Below are 15,685 nucleotides of genomic sequence, written 5' to 3' on the forward strand. Positions count from 1 at the left end.
TACAAATGTACATAATCAGTCAACTTTTTTGTGTGGAATTCCACTTGAGGTGAATTACGCAATGTATGTTTTGTAAAACAATATGACACTCACTAAACCCAAGCAGACCCTACCTATGCATTCTCTATACGAATAGACACTTTCTTTATCGTGAATATTTTCAGAATTAAGCTGGAACGGTAAGCACACAGAGAAGGCCAATTGCTCAGTAGCCAAAGAACACAGATGATCTCCCGTGAAATTGTACCCATTGTAACCCTAACTTAAGTTTCTGGCATTCGTCCAGGCACAATTGTAATTCAAGCCATAGGCTATAAACTAATTAGAGGGTACTCGTAGGGAGGGGGGAACTACTAGTAGTGTGAAGCATAAGCTCTACATTGTATGTGCTACTTGGCGCTTCAAGTTAAACAACAATTAGCAGTACAAAATTATTCCCAATAATCCACATAGAAAGAAGCATATTACAGTTTGACGTTCATTTTATATTTTACATCTTTACATTCCTTCTACAGCATATCAGTATATGAAACTGACTGGACAGCAGAAGTATCGGTATATACAGGGATACTTTGTATCATTTTCTCTTGCATTGACTTGAAGCGGCAACATTGCTACATTCTGCAACACTGGTGTAACAAGTAAGCAGTAACAAGTTAGAGTTTGCAACCTGCGGTAGCAACATTTCTACCATGATGTGTGAAGCATCTATGGTATAAATATTCCAACTCTTGTGATTAAGGAAAGTTCCCAGACATACAATGTACCTAACTAAAACATGTACTTCAGACACGTGTACACAAGTGTTTAAGCCTTTGGGAGCAAATTGCTGCTCCAAAACAGTCACATACAATGTGTAACCTCTGTTCATCTGTTTGATTTTTCTTCTTCTTGGACCAGACTAATATAAGCACAGTTCATCCTAGCTATTGGCTTTGACTTCTTGTGTCCTTTTAAACAGACAGTTGTGTGGCTTTATCAAGGGTTTGAGTTGTGCCATTTCCATGCCTACTTTAGCATTGGTGCTCTTATGTAATATTTCTACTCTACAAAGGCTTGTGAGAAACTGAAAATACAATTAGTATTAATTACATGTACATGTACAATCATAACAGTACTGCACATCAGTAAGGCATGTGTAGGTTGTGTTAACGTTGTCAACACATGTACACACTGAGTCACATGTTTTATCTAGTACATAACATGACATCACAGATTGAAGTGATGGCTTGCTCATTCCTTGATAAGGACTGGAGTTGGACAGTTAAGAGTTTGACATATCATGCAGAATGCATCTTGCAGTAACTGTTACAGCTGTGATTTGGCTTATACATGTAGTCCATACCCTCAAACTACTGTGCTTGACAGTTGTGTTCTGTGGAGAATTTGGATAAGTCTTATATTAACAGTTCAAACCTAAGCTTTTGAACTTACATTTATGACTAGACTTCCCCAAGACGTCCTTTAAATATCAAATTGAACCCAATTGTTTCTGTTCCCCTTAACTTTGCCTACTGGTCCTCCTGCAGAGACAACACAAACTCATCAAATTCATCCAGATTATCCTCATACTTTGCGAGATCCTCAGTGAAGGAAGCGAGCGTGTCCGTTACGCAAGGCTGTTTGGAGTCCGCGAATGTCACGAGCTGCGGCGGGTTCTGACATTCCTTGTAGAACGTTCCAAGGTCACTGTTCGAGTCACATTTCCCGAACGCTGGCTTCTGAACTTCGACAACGACGAAGTCTTCTTGCGGAGACGACGAGAGCTGGCTTCCGTATGAACCTGTCGAACCGGCTAGACCATATGATGTCAGCCGCAAGCAGTCTGATTGGTCAAACATCCCGGTTTGGTCTGGGAAGGGAACCGGGGATGACGACGATCGTTCGCGAGGCTCTGGTTTCTGCTGCGTCAGTAGTTCGAACGGCACGTTACAAACGTTCCCGTCTCCGTCCTTCCCAATGTCCTTGCCCAGCGCGAACGCTCCGACCTTCGGCGCGGCGGACAGGTTCAAGTGCTCACCCTGTTCCCCGACGGTCGCAGCACACTGCTGCAAGTCAGTCTGGGTAGCTGCGCGGGAGAAGGTCATCTGGTTTGGCGGTGAGACGGAACACGAGCCCACCCCCACTTCCTGCAATGGATCCTCCCAATCGGGGAAGTCCTCTGCGTAGATTTGGAACCGAGGTTCGGAGGGGTTCCGACCGATGTATCGTGGCGGGGTGTTCTATAATGATAATGAATGGTTTATTCACTTCATTGATATAGAAAGTTTATTTGCAAGTTCATGCCCATAGGCTAATTGCAAGTAAATGGTAGAAACAACATAGGGAATATGCATGTAACAATGAATGGTGATAAATATTATTATTATAATACTAATTTGATTTATACAAAGGGACTACTCGAATACTGGTGTTGACTATATCTAGATTGGTTGGGTTTGACTTCTTTTTTGGAAGCAGAGGAAGACAAACAGTCCCACTTTTTCTTTAATTTGTGGGTTTTGTGATTTTAAGTGGAAAGTGGCTTTTTGTTCGTCCGTAAATGTGGGAAAGCTGGGGAATATAATTCATTGTACCAAGCACATAGCAGCCAAATTCAATGGCTGAATTGCATAATTTTGGTTAAAGATAAAAGATCACAAGCTTAACATAACTCAAAATCTTAACTAAGTACTAACTCTAAAACACAGTTAAAAAAGATTTGGAACAGCTCAAATTGCTAAAAAATTAGAAATGCCTTGAGAATCGAGGAATAGTGTTCTGACTCCATCACCACAGCAAAACATGTTCTTTACGACAATTAAATCAAGAAACAGTCATGCCTTCAAATACCAGAGTCACCAACCTAGGATTGATGTGTTCAAAAATCTGTATTTTCCCAGAACTATCGTAGAGTGGAATTTGTTATCAGCAAGTACAGTAGGGGCATCTTCTCTGAATAGTTTTAAAGAACGCTTGCAGATAGATGCGCAAAAGTTAGGTGTGACGGGTCATTCAGTGTAATATAACCAGCTGCTGCCGCACTGCGTGCCTGCAAAGGCCTGCATGCTGAAGGGCAGTTATACCGGTTATATAGATACAGATACAGAAGCTGGTGTGTTACGCCGAAGGGCGGTTATACTGGCTATATAGATACAGATACAGAAGCTGGTGTGTTACGCCGAAGGGCGGTTATACTGGCTATATGGATACAGATACAGAAGCTGGTGTGTTACGCCGAAGGGCGGTTATACTGGCTATATAGATACAGATACAGAAGCTGGTGTGTTACGCCGAAGGGCGGTTATACTGGCTATATGGATACAGATACAGAAGCTGGTGTGTTACGCCGAAGGGCGGTTATACTGGCTATATGGATACAGATACAGAAGCTGGTGTGTTACGCCGAAGGGCGGTTATACCGGCTATATAGATACAGATACAGAAGCTGGTGTGTTACGCTGAAGGGCGGTTATACCGGCTATATAGATACAGATACAGAAGCTGGTGTGTTACGCTGAAGGGCGGTTATACCGGCTATATAGATACAGATACAGAAGCTGGTGTGTTACGCTGAAGGGCAGTTATACCGGCTATACAGATACAGAAGCTGGTGTGTTACGCTGAAGGGCGGTTATACCGGCTATATAGATACAGATACAGAAGCTGGTGTGTTACGCTGAAGGGTGGTTATACCGGCTATACAGATACAGAAGCTGGTGTGTTACGCTGAAGGGTGGTTATACCGGTTATATAGATACAGATACAGAAGCTGGTGTGTTACGCTGAAGGGTGGTTATACCGGTTATATAGATACAGATACAGGTACAGATACAGAATAAATCCTTACCGCCATGTAGTGGTCTGCCTTCATCTGTAAGCCCGCGTACCCCTCGGACGGGATGGTGAGTTTGGTGCGGTACGCTGCCGACATCGTTAGTGTACCGATGGGCGTGGGAACTGCCCCGACTCTCATCACCTGGGTGATACAAACATGTAGATATTAGCTATTTGTGTGTAAACATGTAAATATTACATAAGGCTGAACATTCTGGTTATAAGTAAGATATGACAAAAAGCAGTTACTCAACCAAATGGATATGATTTTGACATCTTTGTGAATCAGAGTTCTCATTGTTCGGCTTGCTAAATAATTATGATTTCTTCAAGGTTGATTAAACTTAAGTTGAACTATTGTACTTATTTTGTATACTGTATAGTATCAGACAAGGACTCCAAAAACACTGGAAACTATATCATATATCTTACTTAAGAACAAAACAGAGGAAACCATGATCTCATTTCTCAGCAAAGATTGATTTTCTACTAGTATGTACCATTAGAGAGTTGAATCAGCTGTTGGGCCATATTGTTCAAGCACAGACAGAAGAGGCCTTTATGGCTGGACTGGCAGCCACCCTGTAAAAATCTCCACACCCCTCAATTATCCCTCTTTGTGGTTTTTAAAGAGTATAGCACTAGCAGCACAAGAAGACAAACAAACAAACCTGGAAGCCCTCTCCCAGCCCGTCAAACTTGACGTCGCCGAAGTAGATTCTGTACATGATGACGAAGTCTGTTCCCTGTTTACGGGATAGTCTGTACGCTGGGGTGACTCTGGTGAGGGTGAAGAGAGACCGTAGCAGGATCCCCATACGGTTATACACCGTGTAGCTGACCTGAAATATAACAACAACACTAACGTTAGGTACGGGATAGTCTGTACGCCAGTGTGACTCTTGTCAGGGTGAAGAGAGAACGGAGGAGGATCCCCATATGGTTATACACCGTGTAGCTCACCTGTAATATATCACACAGCTTTGTTATGAAAATTCATTCCTTATTTGTCAACTAGCAAAGTCTGCAACTAAAATTCCCCTGCATTTCAAAATGAAGCTGCAAATCAGGTCAAACTAATGTAGAGCTGTCTACCACTAAAACATTTAACTGGATACTGTTCACTTAAGGCAGGCCTGGTGTGTAATGTATTAGGCGGTTTAATGCACATGTAATACAAAAAAACTTGGATGGAGTGTGTCAGGAAGGACATCAAGGTGTGCAGTGTCACAGGGGTCGACCCACTGGACAGAGCCGCATGGAGGCGTGGTGTGAAGACTAGCCAACTGCTGCCTACCCCTGCGTCAGGGACTCCAGCAGCAGTATAATCAAGCAACGGATAAAGGAGTGTAAACAAACCTTGATGTCTGCCTCGGAGCGATCGTTCATCCCCAGACACCAAGTCTCCAGGATCATGGAGTCCCCCTCAGATGTTGTCAGAGAGATCTCCACACATAACGACTGGCCCTGGCTCGGCAGCTGGCCTGATATGATCCGCTTCCCCTCCGCTAACACGCGTGGCACGTCCGTGATGCCCAGGTTGAACCAGTCTGCACCGGTTGTGGAGGGTTTGGACTTGGTGCGGACCTTGTCACCCAGGCGCGACTGCACTATCACCTGCAGAAATGTTACAAAGTTCATCTGTGTTAGTTATGGTAGGATTGCTAGTAGAGAAATCTTGTGGAATTTCTCTGAAAGAAGCGACCTTTGACCTCACTGAGCGACATCCGCCGCGTGAGTTGGGCGGGCTCGCCTTTCGCTTACCCACCATCCCACCCTTGGGATTCAATTCAATCGTTCGCTAGCATCATGAGTTGATGCGTGGCGGGTACAGACAATTCGGACAGTTTTTGCCAAGTTGTTCTGCACTGGGCAAGAATAGATCAATCATATTTTGCGGAAGGACATGCAGCCACCCTCTCATTGGTCAAACTTCTAATTGTCATGCTGCTATTGGTTGAAAATGGACTGATATTGATAATTCTGATGGTTCTTTGGACAGACAAGACTATGGGTCTTTTGTAATAGTTGTTGCAAGGTCTGATTACGTCTCACACACAACATTTATTGACAAGCAAAGTCAACATTGAACAACACAGGAAAACAACAAGCTTCAATTTAATATTTTGTGGGACTGGCAGTGCAGTATCAAGGAAAGCTGCTAGGGGGAACATAAGCCCATAATCTAAAGTAATAAAAGTCATCAACGTCAAAATCTATTTGATACTGGACAGTTCCTGTCAAATAATACTGGGCCGTTCCTGTAAAGAAATACAAACAACTAGAGTTCGGGACCTCATACCTCCATGAAATATTTATTGCCTTTTTGTGGATGGTATGTATGTTTATAGTCGGTTGTATTTGAGAGTAATGGTTATAAATGTTATGGGAAAGTAGTGGTGTATTTATTTAATGACACAGAGGATGTCCATCTGATTAGTAATTATTAAAATGTGACACTTAATTGTGTAATGTGCGTTTAAGAGGCCGACGGCATATGGTAGCGTGGTGTTCCTTAAGCTTGATGTTTGGCATTTAAACTGTCTAAGGTTGTCAGCATTATTGAGGTTCGACTATGTGCCTCAGAGCGGTGTGGTGGGAGGAAGTTGGGAAACTCAGAAAGAAGAAGGGATGTGGCCAACTTAAGTCAAATGGTGATTTGATTTTCCACCAATATGTCATAACATCAGCTGTTCACACGGTACAAAAATGAGATGCACACTTTCCTCTGATAGCCCTACATCAACTGTAAGATGAATACTTGGCGCCAGCCCCGTCTACTAAAAAACAAGTACCATTGGCTACGAAAGAGACAACTAACAACTGTCCCTTATCGTAACGAAATCAGAACATCTGTATCGCCCATAAAACTTCTGACACCCAACCCATCTAAGATGAGAGGACCTAATGGCATTTTAATCACCATGTCACTCAAATCAGCAGTACAGTATGTGAGACATCCATACCTGTTAAGCATTACCGTTAAATGTACCTCAACTTCTTACAATTATACTTACGCTTCACATCTCCATGATATCCTAAGCAGACATAAATAAAACTAATTATCATATCAAAAAAACTCGGGGTTCCCAAACAGCTGTCATACAAATCACCTCACTATCTGCTTGGAGCTAAGCCCATTAACAAACACTTAAAGCACGATGCCTGTTCCAATATATCGCAGATATAGGGGGGATTTCTGATATTATTACATCGATTATAACGACAGATACGGCGCCCCAAATCACATCGATTCGAGCTTTCATCACAGCCCACCAACACAACAAGTATGAAACCAATCCATCCAGCCGTTCTTGAGTAATCTTGTACACAGACAGAGACACATAACAGAAAATATAACCTCCATGATATTTCATGGAGGTAACTACTGTGCCAACTGTTACAAATATTTCAAACAGTCCTAAGCAGACATAAATAAAACTACTGGGGGTTCCCCAAACAGCTGTCACCTCACTATCTGCTTGCAGATAAGCCCATTAACAAACACATACAGCACGATGCCTGTACCAATATATCTCAAATATAGGGGTGATTTCTGATATTATTACATCGATTATAACGACAGATACGGCTCCCAAGATCTCATCGATTCGAGTTTTTATCACACCCCACCAACACAACAAGTATGAAACCAATCCATCCAGCCGTTCTTGAGTAATCATCTACACAGACAGAGACACATAACAGAAAATATAACCTCCATTCCATGACATTTCATGGAGGTAACTAAACATCATGACAATCGTTCAGAATACAGGCTCTGGTGTTTACAAATCGCTGACAAACAACCTTCTTCTTGGCTAAGGTAAAAGCAACATCACGTATACTTCTTCTTCTTACCTGAATACTCTTGAGACAGAGGAACTTGATGTATTTATCCAGGTCCTTTTTGTCCTGAGGACTGAGGTTCACCTCTATGTTCTCAGTCATGGCTGACAGGCGCACAGAGGGCAGGAATTATCGGGAAAACATCAGGTTTTAGAGTTGAGAAAAATCGCAGACAGAAAATGGCGGATAGAACAGGAAGGGTCGCTTTGCACATGCGCGGGGAGATACCAACTATCAGACAGGGGAGGAAGGGTTTGAAATTGAATTATTTATTCGAAAAGATTGAATATTTCATACGCAATGTTCAATGTGAACAATTTATCTATATTTTGATGTAATATAATGTAAATGTTAATGTTAGATATATTCAAGAAAAAAGTTGAGCTGTTGAATGGAATTGTGTTTTTTTTTTCAGAAGTGATCTTACATTAAGATTAACGTATAAAATTACAAGACACATTACAATACGTAACGTTATTTTGTTGTATTAGTAAAAGATAGCCATTGAAACCATTTGTTACTTTCGTAAAAACACGCCATGAACGACAGAAGTCCACCCCTCACATCTGCTCGGAGATCAGGTTACCGGAGGGCGTTGCCCTACCTATCCCATCCTGCCCCGCGTCTGACCTTAGCGTTCCCCTCCGTCTGTCGTCTGCACCAGAAAATAGCGGATTTTACCTCATTTTTACCGAAAATTCAACATTTCTGTGGACCGATCTTTTACTGACTGTACCAGGGACCAAACTAGCACCCATAGATCAGAAATTTCAGCCCCGGACTACGTCGAAATCGATATATCCACGTCCGAATTTGCACGGGAAAAACTGCACCGTAAACAAAGGCAAGGCTGCCGGTTTGGGGATTAAGTGAACGGATTCTTCTCTTCAGATCGTCTGTTTTCAACCGTCAAATATCGTCTGTAAATGTCGGCAGGTGCGATGTCTGCAGCTAAGAGTGTACCACCACAGGTAAGGGTTCTTATTTTTCTAGCTGCATAGCAGGTTTGCGTGAGCAGACCTCTAGTTAAAGGGCCAGTTGTGTGTAACGAAATTTGAATGAATGGGGGATTTGTGCAACTGACTGGAACGTTCGTATTTATTTTAGGGAATTTCATGATAGGAAAATAGATATCTGCTGCGTAACGGCCGCTATAAAACCACCAGAATGATTTGATCGTATGAAAGATCCTATCCCGAAGAAGAAGAGGATATTTTGTCAATCTATTTTGTCAAGTTCTTTACTCGTAGGTTATTCCATTCATTCATTCATTGAACCATTACACTGTCCCGGGGTTTGTCTCAAATAAGCTGTACTTTACAAAACTTGATTGGAGGGTAATTGTTGTGTTAGATGTGTGCACTATGAGTCTGTACTAAGGGGCGTGAATAACATCTAACTGCCCCTTAACAAACTATCAGGCCTGGAATGGCACTGTCAGTGACTGTCAGACAGCACTGTTTTGCCTCTGATCAGGGCCTGTCAGTGCACTGTATCAGCCACTAATTATTCACAAAATATGCAAATTTTCAGTCGTAGAAACAGTCGTTAAATCATGACTGACAGTCCTAGATTCCCAGTGGCTGACAGTCGTAGAACAGTCGTAAAACAGTCGTTGAATCATGACTGACAGTCGTGGATTCCCAGAGGCTGACAGACGTAAAACAGTCGCTGACAGTCGTAGATCTGCTCTTACATAACAAAACACTTCTGCTCATGTACTAGATTTTGGAGGTAAAAATTATACAAAAACTGAACAATAGAAAGATTTTGGCTAACTAGGTTCTATCTACATAGAGTACAGAAATTTATGCAACTACAAAATGCTTCAAAAAGTAACTGAAGCAGAAAGACCATTATAGACAAGAATGGGGCATCGTCAATACCTCCTCTGTCATTGATTTGACAAGTTTAAAATGCTTATAATATGAAGTTCTGAAACCACAACCAAATAAGTCTCTTAAAGAACAAGACAACAACTGACGGTACACAAATGTACATGATTGTTAGTTCTGTACCTATTTGTTTAAGGCACCCAGTCTATAGCACAGTCTGCCATGCCCCCCTCCCAACAATTGTCAAAATTCAAAATGTGGCCATTTGTCACTAATATCTTACCTCAGAAACATGATGTACACTTCCCCCCACATCCACAGTACTTCCAAACAATAGCTATGGCAATCAATCTCCTTTCCAAGCTGCAAAGTCTGAGAGATGGAGGCCTGGATACAGAGTAAATATCCCTGCTGTCCTTCTCTAGCTGAGCTCAAAACCTAACTGTCTCAGTTCAAACTTCCCTGGGCCTGCAGCCAATTGAAGAGCTGGTATCTGATTCGCTAGATGCCTAATTAATACAAGATTGTGATTTGCCATGGCTGACAGTGGTGGGACTGTCATCAACAGTCATATTTCAGGCCTGTCAAGACAGTCCTAAGCGCTTTCAGGCCTGTCAAGACAGTCCCAGATCAGTGCAGAGCCCGATTTGTACTTGCCAGACGTATTGCAGGCCTGTCAGTGGAGGTCTTCTGCTGATTTGCGTCTGAAATGCCTCTGTCAGGGCCTGTCCAGCCACTGACAGTGGCATTCCAGGACTGATGGTTTGCTACGGGTGGCTTCACAGGGCCTCATGAATATCAATTAACACATTCAACTAATTACCTCGCATGATTTAAAGCACAAAAGGGCCCTTGGAACAGGTTCAGGTTCCAGTGGCAAGAAGAGAATTATATCCTAGCAGACCTATATTTCATGTTAAAGAAATTTTAATAGTCTAAGAATAGATGGCAAATAAATGGATTAAGAAATAAAAATTGCCACTTTAAGCCTCCATCGAGTCTTCATAAGGGGATATGGTCAATATTAATGTTTATTTAATTGTGAAATTGGAATCAAACTCTACTCTAGAATTGAACAGGTTGAAGTTAGACCTGAGTGTACGTTGATCTGGCTAAATAAATTAAGTAAAGTGAAGACCTTGAAGCAAAAATGTAAATAAAGAAAGGATCATGCCTCCTTTAATAACTTGATGATTTGTCTGTTTTCCTGTAATATATATATATATGTCCCTTCATCAGTATATGAGATTCTAAATATGTGGGGAAACTTTCTTCAGCCCCTCCCCCAGGAAGTCCCCATGGAGGCCACACCAGCCAAGTCAGCCCCCAAGAAGAAGCCGAGAGGCCGGCCTCCCAAGAGTCAGGCCAAGAAACAGGAGAAGATCACCGACACCATGAAGGTCGAGAAGAAACCCAAGAGAAAAATCGACCGCTTCAAGGGCACACCTGAGTCTGAACTCCTGTTGAGGACGCTACCTGACCATCTCAGTCCCAACTTGGACATTGTCATCATCGGAATCAACCCAGGTCTGTGTATAATTTATATTTCTAGGATATACACACTCAGAGCAGACCTGTGTTGTTGTTTTTTTGTAAATCATTCTCTTCATATTTCAACCTTCTTGCTCATATGTACTAGTCTGTATCTGTATAAGCTTTGCACATCAGAATTCAGATGTCTAGCTACTTAAGGCATTATTCAAAGAAATCATAATTCTATTTCTAATCTAGTGAGGATGCCCCTCCTATGACTGTATATGTACATTGTATTTCTGATAACAAATATCAGATATCAATTTATTGAATAAGCAATCTCAAGTCTCCTTGGAGATTGATTTCATTACTAGTATCAGTTCAGTTGGTACATCTAAAGTCATTTGAGTCATCATCTGTAGGTTTAATGACAGTGTTCAAATCCTGTCATGCTTGTACTAGTTGTAGGCACTTCACACAACATTCCTTACTCCATCCAGGTGTACAAATGGGCGCCTGACTTCAGTTGGGAAGGTGGAAGGAGAGGGATGGGCTTTGCCTTCCAATACCTCGTCATAGGCACAGTGGATATTAACAACTTCCAGTAGATCAAAAAGGCTATTCTCCACTATGAGACCACCCTTTATATTTTACCTTAATTTTACCTTTACCCAGGTCTCATGGCAGCGTATGTCGGCCACCACTACCCCGGGCCTGGTAACCACTTCTGGAAGTGCCTCTACAAGTCCAGACTCATCGTTAATTATGTTCGTTAATCATGTTCGTTAATCATTTTTACATCATGTACAGGTCTCATGGCAGCGTATGTCGGCCACCACTACCCCGGGCCTGGTAACCACTTCTGGAAGTGCCTCTACATGTCCAGACTCATCGTTAATCATGTTCGTTAATCATGTTCGTTAATCATTTTTACATCATGTACAGGTCTCATGGCAGCGTATGTCGGCCACCACTACCCCGGGCCTGGTAACCACTTCTGGAAGTGCCTCTACATGTCCAGACTCATCGTTAATCATGTTCGTTAATCATTTTTACATCATGTACAGGTCTCATGGCAGCGTATGTCGGCCACCACTACCCTGGGCCTGGTAACCACTTCTGGAAGTGCATCTACATGTCCAGACTGATCGACCGACCCATGACGGCCATGGACGACTTCAAACTGATCAACTACGGCATCGGATTCACGAACGTCGTGGAAAGAACAACGCCAGGAAGCAAGGACCTCTCGCGGAAAGAGATGGGGGAGGGGGCGAAGATTCTTGTCGGGAAGCTGCAAAAGTACCAGCCGAGGATTGCGGCCTTCAACGGGAAGAGCATCTACGATGCTTTCTCCACGGTTTTCTTTGGGAAGAAGCTGAAAAAAGATTTCCAGTTTGGACAGCAGCCAGATTTGGTGCCAGGCACGAACACCAGGATATTCGTCATGCCATCCTCCAGTGCTAGGTGTGCACAGTTCCCTCGGGCTCAGGATAAGGTGAGAGTTTAACACATCCAGCGCTAGGTGTGCACAGTTCCCCAGGGCTCAGGATAAGGTGAGTGTTTAACACATCCAGCGCTAGGTGTGCACAGTTTCCTCGGGCTCAGGATAAGGAGTCTGTTTAACACATCCAGCGCTAGGTGTGCACAGTTCCCCAGGGCTCAGGATAAGGTGAGAGTTTAACACATCCAGTGCTAGGTGTGCACAGTTCCCCAGGGCTCAGGATAAGGTGAGTGTTTAACACATCCAGCGCTAGGTGTGCACAGTTCCCCAGGGCTCAGGATAAGGTGAGTGTTTAACACATCCAGCGCTAGGTGTGCACAGTTCCCCAGGGCTCAGGATAAGGTGAGTGTTTAACACATCCAGCGCTAGGTGTGCACAGTTTCCTCGGGCGCAGGATAAGGTGAGAGTCTTAAGATCAGAACCTTATGAAACTATTTATTGATATCTGTTCTCTACCAGACAAACTTCCCTGTTGTAACAGTTGGGTTCAAGTGCCACCATTCGGATTCTCCTGTCGATTTTTCGACAGATGAACAGGCAAACAGGCACTTGCTGGTAGGATTGGCAATCTGTTTGCCTGGTCTGTACAAGTGCCACCATTACTCACATGACCGGTCTTACTGGTCAGGAACTTTTAGCCTTGCAATTAGTGTGTTGTGTTCATGAGCTGGCTGTCTGGTTTTAAATTTCGGGAGCCAGGAGACTGTACTGTCTTTATATCTCCAGGTCCAGTTCTACCTGCATCTGATGAGGCTGAGAAAGGAACTGAAAGGAATCCCGGGAGCCATGAGACTGTACTACGTACCTCTTGTGTTTCAGGTCTATCCCGTTTCACTGACCGTTCCCTGTTCTTGCACCTCCAGTTCCACTTTTATCTCCGTCTGAAGAGGCTGAGAAACGAGCTGAAAGGAATCCAGGAGGACCGAGAGGTGGAGGAGACTGTACTACGTACCTCTTGTGTTTCAGGCCTATCGTGTTTCACTAATAACACCTTTCCCTGTTCTTGTATCTCCAGGTCCAGTTTTACCTCCGTCTGAAGAGGCTGAGAGAAACTAACTGACCAGTCTGGACCTTTTAGTGTTGTGCTTAGTACGTTAGGTAAGAATCCTGGGAGCCAGGCGCTAGACTGTACCACCCACATCTTGTGTTTCACTGATAACACCTTTCCTGTCCTTATATCTCCAGGTCCAGTTCTACCTGCATCTCAAGAGGTTGAGAAACAAGCATAAAGGAATCCAGGAGACTGCACTACTTGACTTTGACTTTGACCTCTTGTGTTTCAGACCTCTTTGTTTCACTGATTAAACACATTTCTTTGTGCTTGTACATATATATCCTCCAGGTCCAGTTCTACCTGCGTCTGAAGAGGCTGAGAAAGGAGCTGAAAGGAATCCAGGAGGACCGAGAGGTGGAGGAGACTGACTACTCACCTGTTGTGTTTCACTGATAACACTTTTCCCTTTTTTCCTTATATCTCCAGGTTCAGTTCTACCTGCGTCTGAAGAGGCTGAGAAACGAGCTTAAAGGAATCCAGGAAGACCGAGAGGTGGAGGAAACCGACTACTCCTTCGACCTCATCAAGGCCATCGAGGACGCCAAGAGGACCAAGGTCAAGCAGGAGAAGAACTTTGATGTGGACACCTGCGCAGGTGCACACGTGCATGCGGACCCACCTGCTGCAGGTGCGGCACCAGGTGCGGCTCCAGGTGTTGCAGCTGCAGGTACAGGTGATGCTCCGCAACCTAATTGGGACAATGTGTTCCCTCCAATGGACTTTGTGGACCACATACCTGATATCACCTCTCAGTAACTAGTACAAATACTAAGGGTATTCTTATGGGACATTGGATAGGAAGGCTAACATTTGTATAGTTTTACATGCAAATTTGTACATCTCTGTGGTTTGTTGTGAAGCATTTTTAATTTGTAGGTCACATACCAGATACATGTATTGGCTCTCAGTAACTGTAGTGTACATGTAGAATTTGTAGATACTCAGGGTTTCCTTATGATTAGGACCAAACAGGCACTTTTAATGATAAAGTCTTGATATAAAGTTGACCAGTATTTCACAGATTTGCACATTTGTAGGCTTCATACAGAAGCATTTTTACTGATCCATCTCAAATGTAGGGTTTACTTTGGAATGGGGCAGGATTTTCTGATCAAGACTTAGCCCATCTCCACTGTCTTATAATCTAGGAGTAAACTGTAGCATTTAGGATGTGAGAATCATGAACTGAAGTGTACAAACTTCATTTTTCGCCACCTGAAAGAATGTGTAATTATTATAACATTTACCCCTTATAGTAATGGGTAAACATTTTGCACAATTTCCAACCAACTTGAACCAAATAATACAAGTGTGTTTTTGATATTGCCCTTGTAGATTACCCTTTTTAATGACAATTGTCAAACTTTACAACAGTATTATCATTTTCTCAGGGCTTTTATATTTGTATTATATCTTAATACAAGACAAGTTGTTATTCTCCAGGCAGAGGTTGGGGCACGGAGATAGTAGTAGTCATGATTTTTACTGGCTCACACCCCTCAATAAAAATCCTGACCACTACTATCTCCGTGACCCAACCTCCTCGTGGAGAATAACAACTTGTGTCTTGTTGAATTTCCAGTATTGGTAAGATTTTAGCATATGTTGTTGCACCATATGGTACGTAGAGATCCTATATTGTGTTTCTTTGTGTGATGACACATGTAGACATTAGCCGGTGTGTGTGTGTGGTCGTCAGAAACAAGTGCAAAGAATACCTAACAATGCAAGCTGGCTTGGAAAATAATGATTCAGAGATAAACTTGTTGGCAATGTTCTGTACAGCCACCATTCTAGCCAGGGTACCATCCGCAATAGATAGTGGACTTTATCTTTTCATAAGCAACAATGCAAGCTGGCTTGGAAATGATTCAGAGATAAACTTGTGGGCAATGTTTTGTATAGCCACCATTGTTGCCAGAGTACCATCTGCAATAGTTACTGGGCTTTACATTTCCGCAAGCAAGCAAAGACATAGAGCCACCAGTAACTACAGAGGATGGTTATCATGCTTGGTCTGGCCTGGAATATTATTTATTCATTTCAGAAGGAATAGGTTTATTTTGTTTTATGTTGTCAGACATACATGTATGCACTGGAAGCAACATGTATGCGACAAATATGACTTTAGGTTGCCAGTGTGTATATCATCAT

The 15,685-nt window shown here is 42.8% G+C and overlaps 2 protein-coding genes across 2 annotated transcripts; one reads left to right on the forward strand and one right to left on the reverse strand.

Moving 5' to 3' along the window:
• Nucleotides 1–1,463: 1,463 nt before the first annotated feature.
• On the reverse strand, nucleotides 1,464–7,899 carry LOC118403708 (autophagy-related protein 13-like). Its single transcript, XM_035802481.1, has 5 exons — nucleotides 7,678–7,899; nucleotides 5,176–5,433; nucleotides 4,488–4,658; nucleotides 3,830–3,958; nucleotides 1,464–2,222 (listed from the first exon to the last, which is right to left on the reverse strand). The coding sequence occupies exons 1-5, from the start codon at nucleotides 7,765–7,767 to the stop codon at nucleotides 1,512–1,514; spliced, it is 1,359 nt and encodes a 452-aa protein (XP_035658374.1). The 5' UTR covers nucleotides 7,768–7,899; the 3' UTR covers nucleotides 1,464–1,511.
• A 361-nt stretch (nucleotides 7,900–8,260) lies between these two features.
• Nucleotides 8,261–15,272, forward strand: LOC118403306 (G/T mismatch-specific thymine DNA glycosylase-like). Its single transcript, XM_035801966.1, has 4 exons — nucleotides 8,261–8,636; nucleotides 10,778–11,027; nucleotides 12,041–12,471; nucleotides 13,958–15,272. The coding sequence occupies exons 1-4, from the start codon at nucleotides 8,592–8,594 to the stop codon at nucleotides 14,285–14,287; spliced, it is 1,056 nt and encodes a 351-aa protein (XP_035657859.1). The 5' UTR covers nucleotides 8,261–8,591; the 3' UTR covers nucleotides 14,288–15,272.
• Nucleotides 15,273–15,685: the final 413 nt, after the last annotated feature.

This window comes from Branchiostoma floridae, chromosome 16 (genome assembly GCF_000003815.2).
Source record: "Branchiostoma floridae strain S238N-H82 chromosome 16, Bfl_VNyyK, whole genome shotgun sequence".
NCBI lineage: Eukaryota > Metazoa > Chordata > Leptocardii > Amphioxiformes > Branchiostomatidae > Branchiostoma > Branchiostoma floridae.

What these genes read in the sequence shown, in the direction of transcription:
- LOC118403708 (XM_035802481.1), bottom strand. Translation starts at nt 7,767, where the DNA reads ATGACTGAGAACATAGAGGTGAACCTCAGTCCTCAGGACAAAAAGGAC. An exon ending in GGCTGGGAGAGGGCTTCCAG is followed by an intron (nt 3,959 to 4,487) that starts GTTTGTTTGTTT and finishes TGTATCACCCAG; the next exon opens with GTGATGAGAGTCGGGGCAGT. An exon ending in AGGCAGACCACTACATGGCG is followed by an intron (nt 2,223 to 3,829) that starts GTAAGGATTTAT and finishes TTATCATTATAG; the next exon opens with AACACCCCGCCACGATACAT.
- LOC118403306 (XM_035801966.1), top strand. Translation starts at nt 8,592, where the DNA reads ATGTCGGCAGGTGCGATGTCTGCAGCTAAGAGTGTACCACCACAG. An exon ending in CTAAGAGTGTACCACCACAG is followed by an intron (nt 8,637 to 10,777) that starts GTAAGGGTTCTT and finishes AACTTTCTTCAG; the next exon opens with CCCCTCCCCCAGGAAGTCCC. An exon ending in CATCATCGGAATCAACCCAG is followed by an intron (nt 11,028 to 12,040) that starts GTCTGTGTATAA and finishes CATCATGTACAG; the next exon opens with GTCTCATGGCAGCGTATGTC.